This window comes from Equus caballus, chromosome 3 (genome assembly GCF_041296265.1).
Source record: "Equus caballus isolate H_3958 breed thoroughbred chromosome 3, TB-T2T, whole genome shotgun sequence".
NCBI classification, from domain to species: Eukaryota; Metazoa; Chordata; class Mammalia; order Perissodactyla; family Equidae; genus Equus; species Equus caballus.
In genome coordinates this window covers 85787662-85813682 of record NC_091686.1, presented here as the reverse complement: position 1 = coordinate 85813682, position 26021 = coordinate 85787662, and the positions used below count along the sequence as shown (strand labels likewise).

The following is a 26021-nucleotide window of genomic DNA, read 5'->3' as shown; positions in this document are numbered from 1 at the left end:
ATTCTAGAGAAGTTTAAAAAGTCACAAAACACAGCTAAGGTAAGAGATATAGATGATAAATGTAAATAAACTTGAAACAAGTTATGTTTTCTCTTTTCTCTACTAAAAGGTATTTCTGGTTTTACCAGTACCTTAGAAAGCACGTTATAATTTCTGGTATTTGAAATAGCAGCAGTGGTAAAAATAAGTCTTTCAAGCAATCTCAACCTCAACACAACAGGAAGCTGTGTTTATGTTTGCACTCCAGTAAATCAAAACACAGGACTTTGAGTAGCGATCAGTGATAGCATATTTCCAAATGTGGCACCAAACACTGCAACGCTAAATCTTATTGTTCATCCAGTCGCTTTAATGTCTGTGTTAATATTAACACTTTTTACTTTGGACTTATTTTGTGTAGAAGGACAAAACGAATACTTACATTATTTTAAGTTATAAATAATTCTATGGCTTGGTAAATTATGAAAGAAAAGAAGTTAAAATTAAAATTTGGAATAGGAACTAAAATTGTTAGTAGTTATGTCCTAGAGCAAAACCAAAACTAACCTAAAAGTATTAGTGTGAACTCATGTACACAAAGATCTTTTCTTGCTGTGCCCCTAAATAGCCCAGCAACAGTTACCCAACACTCCACTCCACGCAAATCACCTGTTCTGCATTCTCGTGCCTAATTTTTATACGCTGGTACAGTATATTCCTCTATGTCCTGGTTAACTATGTATAAACAAACCACCCTGAAATTTAGTGGCTTAAAACAATTTACTGTTATTTCTCACAGTTCTGGAGGTTGACAGTGTCGACCTTAAAAATAGAACAGCCAGTTATTTTATCAACAAAATGGGTGTAGCTGTAAATGGCAGAAGAATTGCAATTTGGGACATGCAGTCTATGGCTAAACCATAGACAAGTCTGACAAACAAAGGAGAGAAATTTTGCTTTATGGAGAAAAAAGGAGGAAGTTGGGAGGGGCTGTGCTGAATGAACATCCATTGGAGGAAAGTGAGAGTTCAGGGTGGGGACACTTTGTCATTGGCTGAGTTGTGATATTTTCTCATTGGCTGAGCTTGTTGCTGGGCAAGGAGAAAGTCTTCCTTTTTCCTGCTGGAATAGCAAAGTAAGCTCCTTCCTGTTGAAGATGCAAGGTACAGTCTCTTCTTGTTTGGGGTCTGCAGACAGAAACGCCCCCTACAGGGCTTCCTGACTCCTTTTTTTTTTTTTTTTGGTGAGGAAGATTGGCCCTGTGCTAACATCTTTCTCTTTTTTTTCTCCCCAAAGACTCAGTACATAGTGGTATAGCCTAGTTGTAAGTCCTTCTAATTCTTCTGCCACAGCATGTAGGTCCGCACCTAAGATCCGAACCTGCGAATCCTGGGCTGATGAAGTGGAGCGTGTGAACTTAACCACTATGCCACTGGGCCGGCCCCACTCACTGCATTTTTAATGAGTCTTCCTTTATTAATTTTCACACCAGTTCAGCTGAGTTGTTCTTGCTTTGAGTCTTACAGGGTCGCAGTCAGGGGGTGACTGTGGCAGAAGTCATCATCTTTATTTCAGTGTCTGGCATTTGGGCTGGGATATCTAAACACTTGGGAGCTGGCAGCGCATCTCTCTCTCCGTACAGGCTTCCTTACAGTATAGCGGTCGTAGGTGATTAGACTTCTTACATGGTGGCTCGCTTTGTCCAGAGCAAGCCTTCCAAGACACCCTGGCAGAATCTGCAAAACTCGTGACAATCTTAGAAGTCCTGCAGTGTCACTCCCGCTGCTGTCTGTTAGTTAAAGCAGTCTCAAGTCAGCTCAGATTCCAGGCAGTGGCAGAGAGCCCTCACCTCCCAATGTGCCCCGCGTGTGCAAAGAGGGATGAAATCGATGGTTTCACAAAGCATGCTTCTGCAATGTGAATTAGTTCATATGTGATTAGAGAATCATGTCAGTCTGACCTAGAAGTCAAGTTCAATCATATCAGATTTTTTCTAGGCAAGGGGAGCCAGAAGAGCAAGAATAGAATTAGAAGCTTCAGCAGGAAAGAAAAAAAATCCCGCAACTCAGTGGCTGTACCCAGAGCAGAATTCCTTTAGCTGTGTTTTAAGAAAATTGAAAATGAGCTGCTGCGCCAGATTCTCTGGGGAGGCCCAGGATGGTACGTCCAGGCTTGTGTCACTCTTGGCTGCTGTGGCCGGGAAGCTCCTGGCTCTGAGCCCTTCAGTCTGCGTTGTCCCAGTGCCCCCAGCTCTGCTCTAAGTACACTGTGGCCAGTGTCTCTGCTCAAGGGTCCTTGTGAATTTTCAGTATCTACTGTTGTAGCTTCTAGCCTTGCCCACCTGCCTGCCTGGGCCGTCCAAGGTGATTTCCAAGGCACCGATGATTGTTTTCCTTGGTGCTCTGGTTCAAGGTTGCCTATCTTTTGAGTGGTCTCCCCAGCTTTATTTATCCCATGAGCCCATGGCTTTTAATGTGTGATTTTACAGAATGTGAGCTTTTTCAGTAATGCAAATTTCACATTATAGTGGAAAAACCTGAACAATTTATTCTCCGCTAAAAGAAAGGCAGCTTCTTGGAAAGAAGCTTATTCCATTCTTGAGGTAATGTGCTAGACTGGCTTGGAACATTTATTGCCAGAAAGCAATGATGCTTTAGAAATTTTGGAGAAGGACACAGAAACCAGCTTAAAGAGGAATCTATTGGCCAAGTTGCAACAATTTGAGTATCAAAAAATAAAAAGTTATGGTTATGTAAAATATTTTGATTCATGAAAAGCCAGAATCAATAATGATATTCAAGGAAAACGAATGAGAATTTTCTTTTCAAATAACAAGTATTATATTTGGGTTGTATTTATTCAAATGAGCAAAGATATTATTCACGTTTAATCATACAAATTGCTTCAGGATTGTAGATACGTAGACACACCAAGGGGGACGAAATACGTGTCAGCAAAAGACTGAAAAAATTTCTTGCCCAGGTTTGAGACGTCCTTGTCCATTATAGCGATAAAGGGCCATTTGTCATATGCTAAATTATAGAGATTCCAAAGCTTTAAAATTTAGTAACACTTTCATTGCCCATATCACCTAGAATTTTCAGATAGTAGTAAAATATTAAAGTGGGAATTTGAAAAACATAAACTGGCTAAAGTGTGTGCAGAAACTAGATTCAGACGGCCAGAGTCGTGTCCTCAAGCTCCCGTGAACACAGGATTTTCAGGCAGCAGAAACACAGCACTCTCGCCCCTTACTTCTTAGTGGACGAGCTTGTGAGTCCTCCTGCTGTAAGTCCACGGCTGCCACCGACAGTTATTTGATCACTTATTAATCTGGTATAAACGATGAATGAAATTCATCAAAGCTGTTCATTCAATAGCTAAAGAACCCCTTCTCCCTCTCCCACCTCCATCTCCCTTGGGTCTGAAGACACTTCAAAGAAAACGTGTAGCCTTGAGTGGAGTAGATTTGTCTTTTGAATAGACTGGAAATGTGGAGACATCTGCTTGCTTGTGTTCATTTGCTGTTTGGTGGTTCTAACAGCTGCTCCTCATTGCTCGCTTGATTTTCCCCCTGCCCTGCATGGCCACTGAAAAGAACTGGAGGAGAGAGAGAGAGGCCAAAGACCCCACATTTTGGAATGTTCTAGAGGGTAAGAGGAGAAGTTTTGTCAATCTGATCAAAAATGAGTTTATTGAAGCTGAAGGTTTGTAGGAGGTAACATTAAAAATACAGTTCAGAGCCTGCCCTGTGGCCTTGTGGTTAAAATTTGGTGTTGTCACCACTTCGGCAGCCCAAGTTCGTTTCCAGGTCGTGGAACCACACCACCTGTCTTGTCAGTTGCCGTGTTGTGGGGGCGGCTCACATAGACAAACTAGAAGGACTTACAACTAGGATACACAGCACTGGGGCTTTGGGAGGAGGAAGAAAGAGAGAGAGGGAAAGATTGGCAATAGATGTTAGCTTAGGGCGAATCTTTCCCTGAAAAAAAAAAACAAACAAAAACCAAAAACTACTTTTAGTAGTAGGAAAAAAAAAAAGAATTCATTTATGGTACTAGTTCCTCTTCAAGAAGAATAAGATTTTTTTCCAGTTTTATTGAGGCTTAATTGACATGCAACACTGTGTAAGTTTAAGGTATACGGCATAATGACTTGTCTTAAAGAAGAAGTTTTTAATGTTTCATATATTGGGTTTGCCACCTTGGTCCAAGATGTACCTAATAGTTTTAGAAACATGTAAAGGTAAATTATACCAGGGATTTTTCAAATGTTTCTTAGACAAAAATATGCTATTATGGAATTGTTAGGCTGATAAAAATTTGAGTTACTCTGCTAAAGAAATGCAAAAAGACTTATCTTAATGAAAAGTAAGATAAGTTTTAAAGATCATTTATGTAATAATAGAACTAGAGAAATAATCAAAATAAGTGAAACTAAGAGGGAAGAACTGGGGTGAGGGGCGCTGTGGAGCTCAGCTGGTTTAACGGGAGGCAGTTTGCGGGCAGACCCCAAAGCCCAGATGCTTGGGCCCCTGGAAGTGCAGGCTCAGATCTCACTCCCGCCAGGCACCGTTAGCCAAGCTGACAGCCGGCATGTTGAGAGGGGTTTTAAATTTTGCTTTTACAAGCGCTTGCTGGGAAAGGGAGCTACTTAACTGCAATGCCCATGAGGTTTATGCCCCATTACCAGAAGCTTTTTTTCCCAGAAGTGTGAATAAAAACAAACAAAGTAGTCAAAATTGTATATACTTTTTTCTTGGTGCTGCTGGAATAGAAAGCGATTTTTCACTTTATATAATAGCTGCCACCTCTGAGATGATTTTCATCTTCAGGGACTCTATGTCAGAACTGGATTTCACCCAACGATTGGAAGTTGGCCGACAAAAGAGTCTCTGGTAGAACTCAGCCAAGCGGTGTGAAGCCTTGTTTCTGCCACAACACACAACGGTGCAGTGGGAGCCAAGGGACGAAGGGAGTGGTCCGTTCTCCTTGGGTGGAATGAGGCGAGAAAGGCTCCTGGAGGAGGTGACCCGTCAATAGTGTCTTGAAAGAAGAGTAGACATGTACCAGGTAGGTGAGGCAGGGCTTGGTGGGGAGGCCAGACGTGCACCCCAGAAAGCGGGAGCACGTGGGCTATGGCGTGTGGGGTGCCGTAGTCCAGTATGGTCGTAACTTTGAGGTCAGGAATGAGGTAGGGCACAATGAAACACATACTAGATGGAAAGCAGGGCCAGATCATGGACATCCTTGCATATTGTACTGAAGAGTTTGTTTTCATTCATTTATTTGATAAATCCATGTATTGAGAACCTAATAAATGCCAGGCCTCGGGGAGACAAGACACATTTTTTTGTTCTCATGGAGGTTATAGTATAAAAGGGGCAGGCAGACATTAAATCAATAATCACACAAATAATGATTTAATTTTACTGGTAATAAGCTCTCCTCTGTGAAGGACAATGTAATGGAAGAGTTTCTAGGAGGGAAGTCTGCCTTTGTCTGGGGGTCCACGAAGGCCTCTCTGAGGAAGCGGCAACTCACCTGAGAACGAAGTAGGAGCTCCTGAGCTTAAGGAGGGCTTGTTTGGGTGAGGTTGTTGGGGGCGGTGTTGGGGAGGTTGGAAAGACCATTTCAGGCAGATGCGACACGCGCAAAGGCCTGGAGATGGGGAGTTATGTGGAGCTTTAGAGAAATAGGAGAGCCTGTAGCCTATGGATGGACTCTAATCAGGGGAGCCACATGGTCATATTTACATTTTAGAAACCACCCCTGGCTGTAGTGTGGGAATAATAAAGGCACGTAGGACGGGAGATAAAGAAACTAGTTTGTGTGCTGTTATCGTAGATCCGGTGTCGGAGTGTCAGCCGAGGTGAGAGCTGGAGCTGTGACACTGTGGACAGAGAAGAGGGAATGGATTTGACAGATATTTAGGGGCTAGAATTGGCTGTACTTAATGACCAATGAATTTGATGTGGGGAGTGAGGAGAGGGAAGTCAAATGAGTGACTCCGCGTTTCTGAATGGAGCACTGGTGCAGTTTTTGTTTATTTGGGGTTTTTTTTGAGGAAGATTAGCCCTTAGCTAACCTCTGCTGCCAACCCTCCTCTTTTTGCTGAGGAAGACTGGCCCTGAGCTAACATCTGTGCCCATCTTCCTCCACTTTATATGTGGGACACCTGCCACAGCATGGCTTGCCAAGCGGTGCCATGTCTGCACCCGGGATCTGAACCAGTGAACCCCGGGGTGCCGAAGTGGCATGTGTGAACCTAACCACTGCGCCACCGGGCCGCCACCCCCTTACCGCCACCCCCCCCCCCCCCGCCCCCTGCCCCCTGCCCCCTGCCCCGTGCACTGTTTTGAGGGAGCTGCCGGTGGTGTCTTCTTCCTTGGATTTTGGTGTGGAAGGGACTGGAGCGTGCTTATAGCCTGCGGGAAGCAGCCATTAGATGAAGAAGGCTGAGAAGCGCCGGAACAGAAACGTGAACGGGTCCATGCCGGGACTGCAGCAAGAGCAGCGGCAGGGGGGAACAGTGCCCGCGGAATGCTGGTTTCTTCTTAGATTGGAGGAAAGTAGTGAGTGTAGATTTAAATGTAAAAGTGCTTACTGCTTTGGGGCAGGGGAGCGAGGGAGGTATTTCCTAATAGCTGAAATTTTCTCAGTGAAAGTTTAAGGACAAGGAATTTCAAAATAGCCCTTGTGCACAAGGAGGGAGAAACTGATCAGGGACTAGGGAAGGCCTCAGGTCTGCTGAAATAAATGATGGCTGTAAACGCTGTAAAGCAGAATATAGAATGTGTGGTGCAGTGCCAATGTCACGAGATGAAGCTGGAAAGGGAGGATGTGTTTAGATTATGGAACTTGGTCTTTATCTAGGCAATGGGGAGTTATTAAAGGTTTTGCGTAGAGAGATGCATAGGATATAAGATCATTTGGGAGTGAGCAGGTCAAGGAGAAGTACTACAGGTCACAAAGAGGCCTTAACATAATCTAGGTGCTAGCCAAGGACGTGCCTTATTTGGGGCTTGAGAGCAGAGAGTACAAAGTCAAGAGTTGCTGAGGAGCTAGATCCCTCACAGGACTAGTGCTAATGCCAACAGTTGGATCCTTCGGGTCCTTCCCACAACTCACAATCACCTTCCGTCTTAGTCTACCCTCAATAAATGTACCCTCTAAGTAAAAACAGGGTGCTGTCTACGCAAACACTGGTTTCCCACAAATTGCCTAGCCCCCATCCAGACTGTCATCCTTAAACATCTCACTGTATAGATCGACACACAGACACTTCCACTGCCTAGAGCTTAGAGGCCACTCAGATTTAGGAAATGAAAGAGAAGGAGTCAGAGATAAATCAGAAGTTTTAACCGGCTTTACTGGGTGGATGTCATGACACTATTGACCAAGAAAGAGAACGTGGGAGATCACATTGGTGAGGAAAAGGAGGAATTTTAGGTCCCAGAAGGCTCTATGTGGATTTGGACAACTGGGGTGGACAAGGTGAGTCTGGAGCTTGGGAAGGACGTTGGTCTTGTCATGCAGACCTGGACCTCATGTACAGAGCTGCTCATGAGGCAGTGGGGTCCAAGGAGAGAGGTAAAGGGATGCAAAGGAAGACTGGGAATAGACCTTTGAGGAATGCTCTTTAAGAGGGCAAGCAGGAGGGGCTGGCCTGGTGGTACAGTGGTTAGTTTGCAAGCTCTGCTTCGGTAGTCTGGAGTTTGCTTGTTTGGATCCCGGCCATGGACCTACACACTGCTCATCAATCAATGCTGTGGAGGTGTCCCATATATGAAATAGAGGAAGATTGGCATGGATGTTAGCTCAGGGACAGTCTTCCTCACCAAGGAAAAAAAAAAGGCAAGCAGAGGAGGAGTGTCAGGAAGGAAAAGGAGAAAATGTTGGAGAAGCAGGAGGATAAACAGGAGAACACAGCTCATGAGAGCCCAAATTGGAGAGTCACACCAAGGAAAGGTTAGTCAAGGATAATGGTAGAGTACCTTTTTCTTTGACAAAAAACTTCTCTCCTCTTCTTGAAAATTGATTTTTAATTTACATTTAGTTCTAGAAAATGGTCCCTCTTTTAACATAACTTATTACAAAATATTTAGGATTGTTCTGAATCCTTCCAATTTTGCAGTTTCACAATAAACCTCCAAAAAGTTGTGCTGTTCTTTGTGCAGACTTTGTAAAAATCTGTCCAGCAGTTCCATCTAAGTGCTTCAATCTGTACTAAAAATGTTATTTGAATTCCCTTTGACTTTCAAGTTGGACGTCCTTGTCTTCGTCATAGTAACATTGGTCCTCAAGTAGATTGTCAGCTCCCATCGAGTTGCTCTGGGTCTGCATTTGAGGATAAAGATCAGAATCATCTTTTTCTGACTGCAACAGATTCTCCTGTGAGTATTTACCCCAGTCTCTGTCACTGAAGGGCTCCTGTGATCTTAGTGAACTGGCGTCATTTGCAAGCTCTGGTAATAATGGTACCTGGCTCTTGGAACCATCTTCAAAATATTCGCCCCCTCCTCTTTCACACTGAACAGCAGATTCATCACCACAGAATTGGAACAATTGTGTTTGGCTTATAACTCTTCTGGAATCATGGTCCTCGGGAGGACATACAAACCTCTCATTTGCATCAGTTTCCATTAGGTTGGAATTCACGTTGGCCTCTTCAAAATCTTGTTGTGAAGGTCTTAAGTTTTCCCCAGTAGTGATCTTGAAGGGACTATGGTTTCGAGCTGTGTCTGTTTCCTGAATGAAAGGTTCATCCTTACAAGTGTTTGAGTCTCTTTCACGACAGGCACTCTTACTAGGATCTGAGGGAACTTCGTCAGAACGAGGTGGTGTTTGTGGTAAAATATCCACATATGAAAATTCTAAGTCTTTAAGTGAGTAAAGCCACTCTACCACCTCAGGTTGAAGAGCTGTGACCCAATCATGACTGAACTCCTCTGGGGTCTCATCAGTGAAAGGACTATTGCCCAGTGACTCGGGCAAGGTCAATGGATCCTCAAATTTATTGGTGTTAGAGCCACTTTCCAGATGAGTTTCATGCCAACCAGAGTCTGGACCAGAAGTTAGAGGTTTCTCAAAATGATCTTCTTGATTCTCACATTTCCCCAGAACCTTCTGGAAGGTGATGTCATTGTCAAGACTCTCTAATGACATAACATTGTCCTTGCTCATTCCTGAGTCCTGGTCCTCTGGGGCCTCACTGGCTCTACGGCTCTCCTCACCATGTGCCTCTTCTTCAGTCATATTTCTTGCATCCTCTGAACTTATTGAACTTAGAGTAAATAAAGACCCCTCATCAGAATCGTAGTCGGTGTCCAACTCGTACTGAGTGTCAGGAGGGTGTTCCTGCCCTGGTTCCTTGTTAGCAGGAGTGACATGCAGGTCCCTCCCCCATCCTGGAGGGAAGACGGGTGGGGATGGGTCCGTATCTTCTGGGTCACTGAGTGTGACTGCACTGTAGTAGGTGGAAAGCTCTTCCTCAGCACTGGACCCCTTGAGCCTTTGCTGCTGTGCGCTCAGCAAATTAACGTAAGTGCTTGCTTGCATTTCTTTAGAGAACTCTGAGGGTAATTGTTCAGTGACCCCTCTTCCCTCATGCTCTCCAGTCCTCTGTGCTTTCGGATGTGTTAGCATTTGCGAGAGAGAAGCCGTTGTTTCTCTCAACAGTGGTGGGTCTAATTCACTGGAATCATTATGGATTGAGCTAGAGACAGTTTGCGACCTGCCCACTACTGCAGGGACGCCCACTGACAGCTCACTGAGAGGATCTTCCTGGGCTACAGTTTCATAATTTATTTCTCCAAGAATGGCATTGCTGTAGATGTGGTCCTGTGCAGCTGAAGATCGTGCATTCTGATCAGCATTTGGCTGTCCGCGGAGAAGGGCCCCGGCTGCACTGTCACTTGGAAGCATGTAATCCTTGCTACTTCCTGCCCCGTTGTTGTCGTCGAGTTGTTCCCTGCTCTGCCGACTGTCAGGCTCCTTTCTGCTCGTGTTCAGGGTTCTATCAGGAATGATGGCGGCGTGTGGGCTGGCTCCTGTCACCAAGAAAGAGTCTTGGTTCTCATAGAGCTTTAGATCACAGCAAGGTTGGTGCTGACCTACCCTTGGGTGCTGCGTGTTCTCTGCAGCTTCCACGTCATCGCAGAAGCCCTCGTTTGAATACGCAGTATCCGAACCAGGGCCTTTCTTCCGGCATCTCTGTTGCCACAGCCTGTCAACATAAGGCCTTGCAAAAGCCCCCAGGCAGAAAGCCACAAAGAATGTGATGAAAACCGCCAGACAGACGGCCAGGGCAAGGTCCTGGGAAGCGTCTTGCTTTCTATCAGGAGTTTGCACATCATCCCCATCTCTCCTGACCCGTCTTGGCAGCTGTCTCTGCATGGCATCGTCCTTCCTCCCCAGTGGGGAAAAGTGCGTGTACTGCCCTTCCCGGGGCCTCTCGGTTTTGCTCATCACGAGACTTCTCATAGGATTCGATTCAGTGTGAGGAAGGTGAGTCTCCCTGGAAATTCTCCTTTTGGGAGTCCACCAATATACCTTCTCATTCCCTGAAAATAGGGGATAAAAAACACATACTGAGTAGGCATTGAAATAAGATTCCAGTGGTTTTAAAAGCTTCCATGAGTCCTGCTCAGTCCTGATCTGGCTGTATTTAAGCTCTTTATTACACGATGATAAGCAGCTTTACTGATGGATTGGCTAATGCCAATAATATGTACCTGCTCGGTGTGCTTTTACACACGGCCATCAGGCTCGGGTCTGCTGCTCACGGGCCTAGGAGGCCGTATGTTCCTTAGGCTTCTTGCCTCACTGCTGCCCATGGAAGGAGAAATCCAGAATGGAGGGGCAGCCACACCGCTTCTCCTTCCTCCACAACCTCACCTACTGCACGTTTGCCACAACATTCCATCAACCCTCTGCAAAGTCTGCCTCAGCCCTACTCATGTTTGCAATATCATTTCCTCACCATTCTCCAGTGTCGGTAAGCAGCAAACATATTCAGGTTTCTCTACTGGTTCCTGACCTTCTGTCCTCCACACTCAGAAGGCTGGTTATGGCTTTTAGAGAGGATGAAATAAGTGTGGCTGACAATATTCGCTATGATCTTCACGGATTTCTACTAAACCTGGTAAGCAGGGCTGTGTTTCTACTTTGAGGCCAGTCCTGAATAGAACAGAGGCCAGGACTCATTTAAAAAAAAAAAAAATCTGACTGTCTCCCCCACAGTTAGTTCTGAGATTTAGCCGAGAGAGTTAACAGTGAAAAAAGCTTCCAGAATGTTCAACTCCGTAACATATTCTAGCTCTCCGGGAGAGTGGCAGAGAACAAATCAAAGAAAAATATGCTTTTGAAATATGTGTGTTTTGTGTATGTACACGATTACACTTTCAGAGGGTTCACAAGCATTTTAAATAACCGTGGCTCAAGTTTTAAAAGTTCTCTCTTTGATTGATTATTTGTTAAGAATTAGGATAAAAACATGACCTTTTGAGGCTTTAGGGAAAAATTCTCTCCTTGTGAAATTTCTGTTTTTGACCGAATCCAGTGGTTTCTAAGCTATCTGAACTAGGTTTCTTGGACCACGTGAAGAAAGTCATCCATGAACCGAGGATAACAGGTAGGTACCAGCGACTACTCTGCGATGCAGCCCAGGGCTGGCTAAGGAACGCCAGGGATCAGCACCCTTGCTTTCAGGGGCCCTGTCATTGTTTCAAATGAGACTAAATTTTTCATGTGCTTGTTTCAGTTTAAATGGAACCATTTCAGAGAGAAGAGGCACCACTGACTGACCTATAGACTTGTTGCAAATTTCATTCCACTTTTTCCTCCAGGATTCAGAAATGAAATTTTGGAAGACTGCCACATTATAGTCACACTCCCACTGGTTATCAGCCAAGTCAACCTCCAGATGGGGAAATTCTAGAGCAATGATCATCATCGGAAGGATGGTGGTCAGAGCATTGTTGCTGAGGTCCACAACCTGTTTGAGAAGAAACAAATTTAGGACAGTCTGTGAATAAGGACATTTAGAGACAAAATAAATGGGTTACAGATATTGCTTACACCTCAGTGGATGCAATATGAAGTTGGCACGCATTTGAGTGTCGGAGAATATTGGGTTTAAATCTCTGCTCTGCCCCTAATAACTCTGTGAGCCTCAGCAAACCGTTTATTTTCTCTGAGCCTGCCTCCCAGGGTTTTTGTAAGGATTAAATATATGTGAAAGCTTTAAGAGTGGTGCCTATCTTACATACCCAATCATTTCCCCTTCCTTCTCTCCTATGAGTTATAATGTGTACTGTGAGATAAAACCTAGGCTCCCTGTTGTTATCAAGGTCTAGATTAAATACCAGCGCTGGAATGTCTAGAAACTCTGTGATCTTGGAATTGACAGAAGATACTGGATGATGAGGACAAAGAACACAAAAGAACTGTGGTTGACCAGAAGTAGCAAAGGGAAATCTTTTGCATCAAGTATTATCTCAAGGGTAGCAGTACATTTATCTCCCTCCGTGTCTACTCAGTATATACAACATGACTAATTTTTCTAGTCTAATCAGAAATGAAGGGGAAACCAGGGAACAAAAAGGATTCGGTGGCTCTGGAAATGCAGAGCAAGACCTGTTGAAGGTGGGTAAAGCAGTTGCCTGACACGACAGGGAAAGCGTAGTTAGGTGTAGCTCCAGTTACCTTTCGCAGAGCACTGCTGTGGACCAGGTATTCTACTGGGTGTCTTACATACGTTATGGCTAATCCTCCCGACAATGTCCTCATTTTCCCATTTACAGGAGGAAACTGGGCTGGGTCTCACAGTATATCCCACACAGCCCCTATGACTAGGGCCTGGGACAGAGCAGGTGCTCAGTAAATAATGGAGAAAGGAATGAATGAATGAAATTGCAGAGTTGAGATCTGACCAGGCTTCACAGCTGTGTGCCCTCCACTCCGGAATATACCCTCCAGAGCCTGGGCTCCCGCTGCACTGGAGCGAGGAGCTGGGGGGAAGAGGCCGGAGCAGGAGGCACCAGGGTCGGGTAATGGGGTTTGGAGAGGGGCAGGTGGTTAGTAGAAGAAGAGAAAATCATAAAACAGAGAACACAAACCTTCTTGGGGGAAAAAAAGGAAAAGAGAGCCATGGATGAAAACCAAAAGGCCGTATGTTATCAAGGCAAGGTGTTTTAGAAACATTGGTGAGAAAGCAGCATTGACATCTTAGATTACATAAATTCCTAAGAAGAGCTGATTCAAACAAGCAATCAAACAGCACCGTAACCCAGACCACTACATGTAGCGGCAGAATTCTCCCTGAATTTAGGTCGGGAGAGTGACCTTTCCAGTGTTAAGTAACCAAGCAGTCTCGACTCTTCTGATTCTAGTACCAATTCCGACATGTGGACTTTGTCCCCACACATTAGGCAATTCCTGGACACCGGCTGAGTGTCCCACAATTCAACCCACTTCTGGTGCTATCTCCCTGGAAATAGTGTTACATCTCACAAGTTAAGGGCTCAGTCCCACAAAACTGCCCCTTTACCCCGATACTTTAGATGCCAATCACAAGTTCAGGTTACCACCTCTGCTTCTGACCTACCGACTATAGATCCGAGGTCCCAACGATATCCTCCTTGGGTTCAAGCAATTTGCTAGAGTGGCTCACAGAACTCAGAGAAAGAGTTTACTCACTAGATTAGCAGTTTATTATAAAAAAGATATAACTCGGGGGCTGGCCCGGTGGCCGAGTGGTTAAGTTCGCGCGCTCCACTGCAGGCGGCCCAGTGTCTCGTTAGTTCGAATCCTGGGTGCGGACATGGCACTGCTCATCAGACCACGCTGAGGCGGCGTCCCACATGCCACAACTAGAAGGACCCACAACGAAGAAGATACAGCTATGTACCGGGGGGCTTTGGGGAGAAAAAGGAAAAAATAAAATCTTTAAAAAAAAAGGTATAACTCAGGAACAGCTGGGTGGGTGAGATGCACAAGGCAAGGTACAGGGAAAGGGCGTGGAGCTTCCATGCCCTCTCTGAGCCTGCCACTTTCCCCACATTTCCACGTGTTCACCAACCTGGAAGGTCTCCAACCCATTCTTTTGGGTTTTTTGGAGGCTTCATTACATAGGCAAGATTGATTACTTCATTAGCCATTGGTGGTTGACTCAACTTCCAGCGCCTTTCCCCTCCCTGGAGGTCAGGGGGGCGGGACAGAAAGGCTTTCTAATCCAGGGCTAGCTCCGCTGGCAATCAGCCCCCCTACTTAAGTGCTTTTTCAGTCCCTTTCTTAACATAACAAAAGACACTTTTATGGCGCTCATCATTTGGGAAATGTCAAGGGTTTTAGGAGCTCTGTGCCTGAAAAGGTGACAGAGACCAAATATATATTTCTTATTGTAAATCACAATATCACAACTCCCAAAGGAAAGGTGCCAAAAATAGGAACTAGGTGACTGGGATTGGGAAGGAAAAAACCTTTGCTTTGGCCTGGCTTGGCCTAGGATCAATAGCTTTCTTATTTACCCTTCCTCAACAAGAGAGTAAAATATTGTAACGTTTTTCAGGTAGTTGAAACCTGCAGAGAGTTAGCCATTGGTGATTAAGTAGCTAGGAACTAAAGGTTTTTTTCCTTTTTGCAGTTACTGATTACGGCCTTTAGCTGTTTACCCGCCCATTGTTAACTGTGCTGCTTAGGAAATATGCTCTCTGACTCCCACTAGGCTCCTATAGATAACATCTCCCTGGAGCCTGGGTCACCATGGTAATGGGTGTGTGAGCTGTGCTTCAGGAATTAGAACCCCTTTGTCCACTCCAGGCCAGCTGAGACTGATGAGGATTATTTTGGGCTGGTTACTTTTAAAAACTGAAGACAGGAGGGAAACTGAAAAGTAGAATTTGCTTGCCCTTTGTTAAGAGACATTTACATTTGTAAAGAAAATCTCCATCTGTGAGGCTGTCTCCCTCTCTGCACCAGGAGGAAGGGGGGATGACCTTATCTCTAGAAACTCTTAATGGGGAGGCAAGGACTTAAATCTGCATAATAATCTTGCTCTTGTTTGCTGTACTTGTCTGGTAACCTCATGTAACTGACCCCCCCCCCCAACATCCTCCTTTGTCTTTAGCTAAAGATGATATTTAAGGTGGTGGCTTCAACCATTTACTTAATCCGATCTGATTCTTATCTAAAGTTATAGGACCACACAATAACCAGACCCCACCTGCACTGATACCATTTTAATGACTTTTTTCTTTAACATATTCTTTCCTTTGTCTTGTAAGGAGATAACTCACATACCTATGCCTTAAATTAGCCCGACCCTCAACCCATGTTTTTGCAGCTCTTCCTGCCCATGGGTCCTGTCCCCATGCTACTCCATGCTATTCTCTGAATAAAAGAGCACTACTGCCAGGCCTTGAGAGTCCAAGAAATCTTTCTTTCGACTCCTCGACTCACTGAGCCAGCACTAGAGACCACTAACTCATCAACTGGGCCCAAGCAGATGTTGGATTGGGGACCTTTTGATGTCAAGAGGCTAAAAACTCTACCCTCTGATCATGCTAATGCTGCCATTTTGTGAACACGCGTCCTATGAAGAGGCATGAAGTCTGACTATGCTTGTGCAGATCATCGAATACCTCACCTCTCCTCACCTCCAATAACTTCTCTCCACCTTTCAGACCATCTTGCTCCCATCCCATAAATATCCCTTGAGTCCCTATTTTTGGAGAAGCAGATTTGAGACTCATGCTCTTGCTTCCACACATGGCTATGGAGTATTAAAGTGTGGCTAGTCCAAATGGGATGTGCGGTAAGTGTAAAATACACACCAGGTTTGAAGGCTTAGTAGGAAACAGTGAAGGTAAACTATCTCAGTAATAATTTTTATATTAATTACATGTGTACAAGATGATATTTGGGTATTTTGGGTTAAAAATATATTACTGAGTGAAATTCACCTGCTTAATTTTACTTTCTGAATCTACTTACTAGAATATCTAAAATAGCATATGTGGCTCACATTATGTTTTTATTGAAAGATACCAGCCTACATAAAGAATGGAGTTCAGGGGCTCAACTTGGTGGTGTAGTGGTTAAGTTTGTGTGCTCTGCTTTGGTGGCCCAGGGTTTGTGGGTTCGGATCGTAGGGGAGGGAGACGTTTCCTCTACCCTCTCTGGGTTCATCTGGTCGGAGAATGAATTAAATTCACACGAGACAGAATAGCAGGAGAAAATTAAACAAAGCTTTATAACATGTATACATGGGAGAGGCTCAGGCAAGCTGAGCAACTCACCAAAATGGCTGAAGCCACCACCTTAAATATCATATCCAGCTAAAGACAAAGGAGGATATTGGGGGTGGGGGGAATCAGTTACAGGAGGTTACCAGAAACAGGAATAAGATTATTATGCAGATTTAAGTCCTTGCCTTTGGTATTGATTAAGAGTTTCTAGAGATAAAGTCATCCCCCTCTTCTTCCTGGTATAGAGAGGGAGGGACGTTTACAGATGGAGATTTCCTTTACAATGTAAATGTCTCTTAACAAAAGGCAAGCAAGTTCCACTCCTCAGAGCCTCCTTCCCTGTCCCAGTTTATCAAAAGCAACCAGCCCCAAATAATCCTCATGCCAAAGAGACATATCTTGGCATGGCCAAGACCAGACCCCCACAGGATCTTGGGTATGGACCTACACACCGCTCAACTCATCATCATGTTGTGATGGTGTCCCACATACAAAATAGAGGAAGATTGGCACAGATGTTAGCTCAGGGCCAATCTTTATCACCAAAAAACCCCCAAAATAAACAAAAGAATGGAGTTCAATTTCATTTTTCTGCATGTATTTCTCCAGTTTTCCCAGCACCATTTGTTGAAGAGAATATCCTTTCCCCCTTGGGTGCTCTTGGCTCTCTTGTAGAATATTAATTGACTATAAATGCTAGGATTTAATTCTGGGCTCTCTATTCTGTTCCAGTGGTCTACATGTCTATTTTTGTACCAGTACCATACTGTTTTTACTACTGTGGCTTGTGGTATAATTTGAACTTGGGAAGTGTGATACCTCCAGCTTTATTCTTTTTTCTCAGTATTGCTTTGGCTATTCGGGGTCTTTTGTGGTTCTACACAAATTTTAGGATTGTTTCCTCTATTTCTGTGAATAATGTTTTTGGTATTTTGATGGAAGCTGCTTTGAATCTGTGGATGAGACAGCATTGGGTAATAGGGTCATTTTAATAATATTTATTCTTCTGATCCATGAACACAGAATGTCTTTTATTTGTTTGTGTCTGCTTTGATTTCTTTCAGCAAAGTCTTATTGTTTTTCATTGTACAGATCTTTCACTTCCTTGGTTAAATTTATTCCTAAGTACTTTATTGTCTTTTATGCTACTGTGAATTGGATAGTTTTCTTTCTTTCTTTTTCTGATGTTTCATCGTTGGTGTAAAGGAATGCCAGTGATTTCTGTAAGTTGATTTTGTAACTTGCCACTTTACTGAAATCACTGATTCATTTCAACTGTTTTTTGATTGACTCTGGGATTTTCTGTATATAAGATCAGCACATTATGCTAAGCGAGATAAGTCAGACAGAGAAAGATAAGTACTGTATGATATCACTTATATGTGGAATCTTAAAAAAAAAAAAAGTCAAACCTATAAAATGACAGAGAGTAAAATGGTGGTTACCAGGGGATGGGGGTTGGGAGGATGAGACTGATAGTGTTTAAGGGTGCAAACTTGTAATAAGTAGTAAGCCATAAGATCTAATAAGCCACAGAGATCTAAAGCACATGAATATAGTCAATAATACTGTACTAGAATGATGTTATGTGATATTGTTTCAATGGCAATCATATTACAATATATAAATGTATCAAAGTAATGCCGTACACCTTAAATTTACAAATTGTAACGTGTCCAATTGATTAAATGAAAAAATAAATTAATTTAGTTCACCAAGCAAAAAAAAAAAAAAAGAATCGGGGTGTGTGATGGAGGTTAGGGGGAAGAGGACTAAATCTTCTCCTCAGCTGTCTCTAGGTGCCACACTGGAGGCCACCTGGGTGTTTCTGAGGGAGCCCTGAGGGGAGATTTTACAGTATCCCCTCAAAGAGGAGGCGGGTGGAGAAAATAGCTTGGAGAAGGGGCGGCAGCTGCCAAGACTGGAGCCGGGCTGTGGGGGTTCCCCATCCTCACAGCTGTCAAGACTGCAGTGAGATTAACTGCAAGGTGCCTGGGAGACGGGCCCTACGGCTCCAAAGGGTGACCTGGGTGCCCCCAACATGGGTCTGACATTTACAACAGTGGGTGGTATGGGGTGAGTGCTCTACAAGAATGAGCTCTTAGCGTTGTCATTTGTGTTCTGTACCCAATTGTGGTATGGAAGCAACAGGTCATTGGCCTTCAGAGGCCCATACAGTCCTGGGTTGTTGACATCTCAGCATCAACCATGTGTTCCAGATTGCGTAAGACCCCAGGAACCTCTGACTGACCTTGCGGCTCTGCGATGGAGCCTCACTAATAAGTAAGATTTAATTTCTTCATAACTGGTAAGTGGAAACTTGGAGTTAGGTTTAATTTGATTGAGAAGAATAATGTGCCAATTCTTGCTGTGGCGTATTATGTTCGAGCAAAATTCATGTCCATTACAGAGGCTTTTGATTTTTGAGGCAAGTGAGAGACTTCAGTGATTTTAGGGCAATCTTAAAATAGACTTCTGTTTTTTGATTAATAGCCAGTACTGCTGGGTGTGAAGAAATTCTTTCATGGAAATATTCATCTAACGTAATTGCCCATATATCTGCATATTTGAAATATTATTAAAATTATTTTATAACCTGTAATTTTTTGAGGTCCTTGAAGGCTTCTGGATGAATTCTGAATATCCTGTTGCTCTGTAAGTTGAGGTTCTCCAGTCGCAGGCAGTTATGAAAATCAGATGAACCAATTTGTGATATCTTATTGAATGACAGATCCAAACTCTGTAATGACTTCAGCTTCCACAGTCCTGTTTAAATTAAAAAGCAAACTAAAATATAAACTGATGATATTTACTGCAGCATTGTTTGTAATGGTGAAAAATTGGAGACAACCTAAGTGGTTCTCAACAGAGAAATGGTTAAACAAAGTATGGTATATTAATACTACAAAATACTATACAGTTTTAAAAGAGAATGAGGCCGATTGACATGAACTGATGGAACAGGAAGGAAAATGTTAAGTTGCAGAATAGTATTGAGTATGATTCCAATGTATTTGGAAAAACAGACCCATACGCAAACATATGCATATATTTTGAGTGAGCAGAGAAGAGGGCGTGGCAGGAGATGAACTAAGTAAGCTATCAGTAACAGTTACAATTAGGAGTAGGATGGTGGGGGGAGGTGGGGTGGGATAAAGAGGGAAATTTTGTTTTTATTTTATACGCTTTTGAATTCTTTCAATGAGCATGTGCTAATTTCTTTCTTTCTTTCTTTGGTGAGGAAGATTGGCCCTGAGATAACACCTGTTGCCAATCCTCCTCTTTTTGCTTGAGGAAGATTGTCTTGAGCTAACATCTGTGCCAGTCTTCCACTGTTTTGTATGTGGGATGCCGCCACAGCATGCCTTGATGAGTGGTGTGTACGTCCGTGCCAGGGGTTCCAAACCTGCAAACCCCAGGCTACTGAAGCAAAGTGCACTGAACTTAACCACTGTGTCACTGGGCCAGACCAAGCATATGCTAATTTTATAATAAAAGCATCAATTAAAAAAATCTAAATTTTATTGAAGGAGGTGATGAGTAAACATTTGTTTATTTGATTGAACTATGGGTAAAACTGAATACCGTTTTGATGATTTATTTATATGGATGAGCTCTTTGAGTTTTAAAATGTTCTTATTCTATTTTATAGCTATATTCTTTCTTATTGTTGATATTATAACTATTTCCTGGGCATTCTTGTATTTTTCAAAGGTAATAAGTTGTAGCTAGGTTTGTTTTCCAGCAAAATAATCTAATTGAGTTTTGGTCTCTGCCTTTGTGTTTCGCTCAGTTCCAGAGAGAAACCATTTGGCACTGAAAATAAAGATTGAGAAAGAGGTGCCAGTCATAGCAGTCTTCCAAATTTGATTTCCCATATGAGTCTTGCAAGGAAGCTCTGCATTTTTACATTTCCTTCTGCTCTGTTCTCACATGTAGCCTGTGTCTTTGACCAACTACTACATAACAGATCAGGTTGGTTCAATTCCAGAAGGGTTTATTCCTTGCCTACTGTCTGCAAGGTACTTATCGTAAGACTGATTATGCAGAGATCATGACTTAATTGAAATGGCTGTACGTCTATGTCTCATGTTCATTTCAGTTGCACAGACTAAGCAAGAGATCTTTGGGACAACAGGTCAATTAAAACATTGTGAGCAGGCGCTTGGTGCTGAGGACAAATAAGCATAGACTCCTTGTGTCTGATTGAGCGGTAAGACATACACATAAGAAAATTACTGGTTATACAAAGCAGTTATACCCCACCATCCGACTATAAAATTAACTGTTGTTTGTCTGTCAGATTCTCCATCAGATGGTTAGTCCCTTCAGGGCAGAATTCACATCTTTGTGAACTCCTGCAATGCCTGGAGTATAATATGCATTCAATAAGCCAGAGGTCACGGTGTTTGGCCTGTACAGATTTAAAAATTATCGAGCCAACAATAAAGATTCAATACAAAAGTTTGTATTTCCAGCTTCTCTTGAAAAATTGGAAGTTCCAGCTGGCACAAGACGTTTGGCTGGAGCTGAATGAGGGCTGCCTGCTTTAGACAACACATGTGAAATATGATTTCTTTGTGCTCATATCTCTATCAAAAATAGGAAAACAAAGGATAGGCCAAGAAACCTGCATGTTTAAACAAGTGGGAGAGAACCAAGGCTGATATTCAGCTAGCATAAGCTAGTAAGAAATTCTTCCATATTGATTTGGGAATAGCCATTTCCGAGCCCCGTGTGCTGCCCCACTGCCTGAGGCATCTCAGTGTATCCCCCGTCCACTTCCCGCCCCCAGCAAGATTCTGTTCTATCACTACAGCCAGGAAGCATCCAACTGTGGCGTCCAGGCGAAAGGCCAATTGTTAAATACTTTGAACATAACCCCTGGAGAAAATGTATTTCTTTGTGGAGCAAAGAATATTCCTACAGGGGCTGGCTCCGTGGCCGAATGCTTACGTTCGTGCACTCTGCTGCAGCGGCCCAGGGTTTGGATCCTGGGCGTGGACATGGCACCGCTCATCAGGCCATGTTGAGGTGGCATCCCACATCCCACAACTGGAAGGACCTGCAACTAAGATATACAGCTATATACGGGGAGGTTGGGTAGATAAAGTAGGAAAAAAAAAAAAGAATATTCCTACATGTTTTAATATGCAAACATATAGGTTTGCGAGAAAAAGATGCAAGACAAGACATCAATATGAAAGAAGCCATAGGTTCCTTAACGTTTTCCTGATGTCTGCCTGGTGGCCTACATAAGAATGTGAACTTATGGTTCCTGCAATTTCTTAGTGCTTAATTGAATACATACTCTACGAGTTCAGAGGAGGGGGAGATCATGCCTAGCTTTTGAGTGAAGGGAAGAAAATAGTTTAAAACTCCTAGTTAATTGTGTACTCTTTTATGCTCTAAACATTTCACAGGCATCTCCTTTTAATCCTCACAAATCCCTGGGCGTTATTACCAGTTTGCAAATGACAAAACCTTGGTGCAGTGAAGTTAATTAAGAACTTGCCCAATGTCGTGAGGGGTAGAGCTGTGGAGCTGGGACTGAAACTTAGATCTCTTAACCATTATCCTTTATCCATGCACATTTTGTACAGAAGAAGGAAAAGATGAGGGAGGAGAAGGAGAAGAAAGGGAGGAAGGAGAAGGGGAGGAAGAAGAAGGGGAGGAGGAGAAGAGGGGGAAGGAGGGGGAGGATGGGGAGGAGGAGGGGGAGGAGGAGGACAGGGAGGAGGAGAAGGAGGAGGAGGAGAATAAGAAGAAGAAATACATGAGCAAGGCCATGAAAGATTACTTGAATTTAGAAAGAGGAAAAGGAGGCTGAGGGGCAGGGCTCTAGGCATAAGAATGGTATGGACCGTAGAATACATGAAATTGCCAAATATATATTGGGAGTTGTTTAGTGATTCTACTTGTCATGTAGTTAATAGGGTCCCAGAGAGGGACTTAAGATAGTGAGTTTGTTCCAGCTCTATTTGTGACTTTTGACGGGAATCAGCGAGTATCGCTTGAGGTCTCCATGCCTCATTGTTTCTTGCAGGTGGAATTGGGATCTGTCTTTGTCTATGATCTTCAAGTATTCTGAGCTCAGTGAAGCCCAGGTGTAGTAGTTTAGATTATTGCTCGGCAAATATTCACTCTCCTGTGGGCACAGTATACTTCCTCATCCCATTGAGTTGAGTTTGGCCGTGTGACTTGCTTTGGCCAATGAAATGTTAGCAGACATGATGTGAACAAAGATTTAAAATGTGCTAATGTGGTGGGGCTTGCTCTCTTGGCTTCTTCCAGGAATGCTGTGATGCAAAGAACATGCCCTGACTAGCCTGCTGATCCAAAGACAATGAGATATATGTGGAGCAGACTTGGACCCAACACGTGGCTCTGGAGAAATAGGTACAATTCCTTGAGGAATAAAAACTAACTGTATAAGAGTAAGGTTGGAGCTGCTCTTGGCTGCTGAAATATTTGTCTTATTTATAGAATCAAAGCCCTTGAGTGAGAACTGGCACATGAGAGCTACCAGCCTCAGATGACTGTGTGTGGATTATGCTGGACTAAATTTTGTAAATGCGGACATACTGTCTTGTGATACTGAGATGAAGATGAGACAGAAGCTGTTGATGGGCTAGCATCAAATATAGCTTACCAATTCTGGTCTATGGAAAACCCAGGACATGATATCCAGCTGGTCCTGACTGAGTGGGTCTGGGGTGCTCTGAGGACAAGGTTTCAGGAGAAGAGCTCCTGATAAAGTAGTCTGATCTGGATGAATTCCAGAGATCAACTGCAGATGACATTCTGATCCCCACACAACAAAATAAATTCCAGTTGGATTAAAAGTATAGTCTGCTTGAAAAATTTTCTCAGACAGTATTGCTGTCCATGGGGTGTGAAGCACATGTAAATAAGAACATGGTGGAGTTGAACTTGAGGGGAAGCTGTTTTTGAGAATAAAAGCAAAGGAAGAAATTATAAAGAAAAATATTAATAAATTTGACTGCAAAAAATTAAATTGAATGTAGGTCAAGAATATCATAAAAGGAACACAGATAAGGATGACAGTAGATTTCTTACTGGAAACAATGCAAATTGAAGACAATGGAGCAAAATTTAAAAAAATACTAAAACAATTTTGCCAAACTAGAACTCTTTACTGAGTGACAAAATATTTTTAAAATAAAGGCAAATAAAGAATTTTCAGATATACAAGATCTGAAAGAATTCATCACCAGCAAACCCACACTAGAAGAAATGTTAAAGGATGTCTTTCAACTAGAAGAAAAATGAAATCAGATGGAAGTCTGGATCTCCACAAAAGAACAAAGAGCTCTAGACATGGTAATTATGTGGGTTAATATAAATATTTTTTTCTCATCTAGATCTCTTTAAAAGGTAACAAACTCTTTAAAGCAAAAATAGTATAAAAATGTATTGTGGGATTTATAACATATGTAGGAGTAAAATGTATGACAGTACTAGTACAAAGCCTAGGAGAGGAGACTAATGTGCTAAGTTTCTTGTGTTATAGGCAAGCAGTATAATACTACATAAAAATAATCCGTGAGGGGCTGGCCCCATGGCCAAGTGGCTAAGTTCGCATGCTCCACTTTGGTGGTTTGGGGTTCGCTGGTTCAGATCCTAGGCATGGACCTACACACTGCTCATCAAGCCATGCTGTGGCGGCATCCCACATAGAAGAAGTAGAATGACCTACAGCTAGGATACACAACTACGTACTGGGGCTTTGGGGAGGAACAAAACAAAACAAAAAGGAGGAAGATTAGCAACAGATGTTAGCTCAGGGCCAATCTACCTCACCCCACTCCAAAAAATAAAAAAATAAAAAGATGAATAGGATACATGTAAACGGATGGAAAAAACAGCCTTTTCAACAAATGGTGCTGGAACAATTGGATATCCATATACAACAAAAAAAGGGGGGGGAACTTGGATCCATACCTCACATTACATCCTCACAAAAATTAACTCAGAATGAATCATAGATGTAAATGCAATACCTAAAACTATGATACTTCTAGAAGAAAACATAAAATATTTGTGACCTTGAGTTAGGCAAAAAAAATTTGAGATATGACACCAAAACACAACCCATCAAAGAACAAACGGACAAATTTAACTCCATCAAAATTGAAAACTTCTGCTCTTCAAAAGACACTATTAACAGAATAAAAACACAAGCCACAGACTGGGAGAAAAATTTTTGCCAAGGATGTATCTTGCATCCAGGATACATTTTTTAAAACTCTCAAAACTCAATAAGAAAGCAACAATCCAATTTTTTTTTCCTTTTGAGGAAGATCAGCCCTGAGCTGACATTTGCTGCCAATCCTCCTCTTTTTGCTGAGGAAGACTGGCCCTGAGCTAACATCTGTGCCCATCTTCCTCTACTTTCTATGTGGGACACCTACCACAGCATGGCTTTTGCCAAGAGATGCCATGTCCTCATCTGGGATCCGAACCAGCGAACCCCAGGCCGCCCAAAGCAGAACGTGTGCACTTAACTGCTGAGCCACCGGGCCAGCCTGAGACCATATTTTTAAAAGAGTTCAAGACACATAAAATATGTTCTTGGGCCAGGATGATTAGAAATCAATAACAGAAAGATCTCTGGGAAACCCTAGTTATTGGAAACTAATAACACTTCTAAATAACCCACAGAGAAGAAATCCAAAGGGAAATAAAGTATTTAACTACTCTTTTTAATTTTTTTATTTACTTTTGTTGTGAAAGACACAAACTACCACTACACTCACTCAAGAAGAAATAGATAATCTGAATACTCCTATATTATTAAAGAAAAAACTACACTTGTAGTTAAATACTTTCCCACAAAGAAAACTCCAGGTTCCGATGGCTCCACTGAAGAACTATACCAAACGTTTATGGAAGATATAAAAACAATTCTAAACAAATTTTTTCAGAAAATTGAAGAGGGAGTATTTCTCAACTCCTTTTATGAGATCCGCATTGCTGTGAGAGCAAAACTAGACACTGACATTACAAGGAAGAAAACTACAATCCAATATCCCTCATGAACATAGACACAAAAATTCTTAAAATTTTAGCAAACTGAATCCAACAATATGTAAAAAAAATATATATAATACGTCATGACTTAGTGGAATTCAGCCCAGGAAGGCCAGTTTGATTTAACATTAGAAAATTTATATAATTCTCCATATTAACAGACTAAAAGTCATCTTGATCGATCCAGAAAAAACATTTGACAAAATCTAACATCTGTTCCTGATAAAAACTCTCAGCAAACTAGGAATAGAAAGAATTTCTTCATCCCAACACAGAGCATCCATAAAAAACCCATAGCCAACATCATACTTAACAGTGAAAGACTGAATGTTTTCCCCCATATATCAGGAAGAAGACAGGGGTATACACTGTAACTGCTTCCATTCAGCATTGTAGTGGAGGTTCTAGTCAGTACAATAGGCAAGAAAAAAAAGGCATCCTGAATGCAAAGAAGTACACCGTCTTTATTTACAGATGTCCTGATTGTCTTTGTAGAAAATCCTGTGGAATCTACCAAAAAAAAAAGAAAAAAAAAAAAAAGAAAAGAAAGAAAGAAAGAAAGAAAGAAAAACAACAAGAACTGAAAAGTGAGTTTGGTAAGGTTGCAAGATAAAAGATAAATATATAGAAGACAACTGTATTTCTACATACTAGGAATAAATAATCTGAAATTGAAATTTTAAAAATAATTTCATTTGAAACAGCATAAGAAATCTGAAATACATAGGGATAAATCTGA

General features: G+C 42.5%; 1 protein-coding gene and 1 long non-coding RNA gene across 4 annotated transcripts in view; one reads left to right on the top strand and one right to left on the bottom strand.

Annotated features, from left to right (window-relative positions):
- Nucleotides 1-4850: 4850 nt before the first annotated feature.
- Nucleotides 4851-26021, top strand: part of LOC138923657 (uncharacterized) — a 31071-nt gene continuing 9900 nt past the window's right edge. The window contains exons 1-2 of one of the 2 annotated variants that reach the window (XR_011437586.1): nt 4851-5051; nt 22523-22627. This is a non-coding gene — a long non-coding RNA (uncharacterized lncRNA). Of the gene's footprint in view, nt 5052-22522; nt 23573-26021 lie in introns of both variants that reach the window. The other variant, XR_011437587.1, reaches the window with a different exon arrangement.
- The window catches only part of LRRC66 (leucine rich repeat containing 66), a 30062-nt gene continuing 12046 nt past the window's right edge, over nt 8006-26021 (bottom strand). For both annotated transcript variants that reach the window (XM_023638101.2, XM_005608779.4), the window contains exons 3-5: nt 18825-18994; nt 11787-11976; nt 8006-10543 (exon numbers count right to left, since the gene is read on the bottom strand). In XM_023638101.2, coding sequence (XP_023493869.2) covers nt 8217-10543; nt 11787-11976; nt 18825-18994 — 2687 coding nt within the window. In that variant the 3' untranslated portion in view covers nt 8006-8216. The remainder of the gene's footprint in view (nt 10544-11786; nt 11977-18824; nt 18995-26021) is intronic.